This window comes from Equus asinus, chromosome 17 (assembly GCF_041296235.1).
Source record: "Equus asinus isolate D_3611 breed Donkey chromosome 17, EquAss-T2T_v2, whole genome shotgun sequence".
NCBI lineage: Eukaryota > Metazoa > Chordata > Mammalia > Perissodactyla > Equidae > Equus > Equus asinus.
This window is the reverse complement of record NC_091806.1, coordinates 17,843,638-17,846,143: the sequence shown is the minus strand read 5'-3', so window position 1 is coordinate 17,846,143 and position 2,506 is coordinate 17,843,638. Positions and strand designations below refer to the sequence as shown.

The window sequence follows — 2,506 nt, the reverse complement described above, 5'->3', positions numbered from 1 at the left end:
TATAATTTTATGCTCCATGCACTAGGTATTACTTTACATAAATATATAAATAAAGTTATTAGAGATGAGATTGTTTTCATGGAGGATCTCAGGATTCCAAAAAGCATTCAGGAAAAATGAAATGATAAATAATGTCAAAAATGCCGTCTTTATGAGAGAGATTCTGGAGGAAGTAGCTTTCTTGCTGTTTAGTAGATCATCTCACAGACACGCCCACTCTCACATAACTTCTGGTTAGAATACTGAAGTCTCATCATTGTTATTGAAACAAGAAATTTGTGAAAAGGAATGGAGTAATTGTGGGAGGAGAATCCAAACTCTCATTTTCTAAATAGTTACTCTGTGTGAGGCCTTGTGGAGCAAACATTTTTGAGTAAGGCATCACATTTTTGATATAAAGCTTGTGATCTTCTCAAATTCATTATTGGCCCTTTTTCTTACAGCCTTTGACAGCTGAGTTCAACACCTTCAGAAGAACACATGGAAAATAGGCACAATGTGACTGAGTTTGTCCTCCTGGGACTCACACAGAGCCCTGAGGGGCAAAAAGTTCTATTTGTTGCATTCTTACTTATCTACATTGTGACCCTAGTGGCCAACCTTCTCATCATTGTGACCATTATGGCCAGCCAGTCACTGGGTGCCCCCATGTACATTTTTCTGGCTTATTTATCATTTATTGATGCTGTCTATTCTACTGTCATTGCTCCCAAAATGATTGTAGACTTGCTTTATGAGAAGAAGACTATTTCCTTCCGGGCTTGTATGACTCAAGTCTTTATAGAACACTTATTTGCTGGTGCTGAAGTCATTCTTCTGGTGGTGATGGCCTATGACCGATATGTAGCTATCTGTAAACCTCTTCATTATTTGATCATCATGAATCAGCGTGTTTGCATTGTCCTGCTGCTGGTGGCCTGGACTGGAGGCTTTCTGCACTCATTGGTTCAATTTCTCTTTATTTATCAGCTCCCTTTCTGTGGCCCCAATGTCATTGACAACTTCGTGTGTGATGTGTATCCCTTATTGAAACTTGCTTGCACCAATACCTACCTCACTGGACTTTCTATGATAGCTAATGGAGGGGCAATTTGCACTATCATCTTCTTCATTCTCCTAGTTTCCTATGGGGCCATATTATACTCTCTTAAGACTCATGGTTTGGAAGAGAAATGCAAAGCCTTCTATACCTGTTCATCCCATATGACTGTGGTCATTTTATTCTTTGTTCCCTGTATCTTTCTGTATGCAAGGCCAACTTCCACTTTTCCCATTGATAAATCCATGACTGTGGTTTTCAGTGTCATAACTCCCATGTTGAACCCCTTAATCTACACCCTGAGAAATGCAGAAATGAAAAATGCCATCAGAAAACTTTGGAGCAAAAATGTGACTTTAGTTGAGAGAGGGCTGTTTCCCTCACGCAGAACGTAATATTCATTCTTTCACAGAAGAATGGAATACTTTCACTACCAGTGATTATATTTAAAAATAATTTCCTTTGGGTTATTTAGCTTATTCATTCTGAAAGAGTCATATAAGTTAATCTTATCTAAGTGGAATATGTTATAGCCCTTAGAGAGCAAGAGAATTGCATAGGTTTAATCTCATATAGATAACTAATATATATAGGTGACTGGGTGTTTTAGCTTATGCACAGCTGTCTCAAATTCATAAGAACTAGAACCTTTTCCCACAAAGTCTAAGCTTGGAAGATGATGTAAACTGCACTCAATATATTAAAAATGGTCAAGTTTACAATTGCTGGTGAGAATTAAACATTTCAGTACAATCTGGATTAAATGATGTGGTTCATTTTGACTGTCAGATTGCAGATGAGAGTAAGCCAGGAGTAAGGAGAGGGTAAAATATTGAGTAAATACTGTTTCTACTCTAAGACAAAAGGGAAGATTTGAAGAGGGAGACTAAGGCCAATGATTGTGTCTTAGGCGTGACAGCAAGTGCTCAGTGGAGTGATGAGAAGATTGATGAAACACAAATTATAAATTGTCAACAGCAAACTTGGAAGGTGTAAGAACTGAAGGAGGAAATGTAAGGCAGTCTGACATTCTCAGTAGATGGAATCTTCTGGTTTGTTAATAATTTTAAGGAATGTTAAGACGTCCCTTTTTATTCATTATCGAGAATCTCTCATGAGGTCCAACTGCCATCTGAATTTTTCTGATACTTAAAACAACATATAAGGACGTAAGTATATTTAGTCCAAAAAATTAACAGGATAAATAATATTTGGGTCTGTTGTATAATGATGCTTTGGGTTATATGGACTTTTAATTCAGTGAAAATATTAGGCATTAAGTGAGGAGAGTGAGCTAACTCTTATTGAAGGCCAACCATGAGGCATACATTTTGATAGGTTATTTACATGCTTTGATTATCTTAGTGTAGCAACAAGTTTTATTAGTCTTTACTCCATTTTGGACAAGAAGAATATAAGACTCAATGAAGTTAAGCAACAGTATCAAGTCTTTTAGACTCTGTCATC

General features: G+C 36.9%; 1 protein-coding gene across 1 annotated transcript; it reads left to right on the top strand.

The window, feature by feature from the left end:
- Positions 1-480: 480 nt before the first annotated feature.
- On the top strand, positions 481-1,434 carry LOC106821881 (olfactory receptor 4A15-like). The gene has a single exon (XM_044749954.2). The coding sequence runs from the start codon at positions 481-483 to the stop codon at positions 1,432-1,434; it is 954 nt and encodes a 317-aa protein (XP_044605889.2).
- The last annotated feature ends 1,072 nt before the right edge of the window (positions 1,435-2,506 follow it).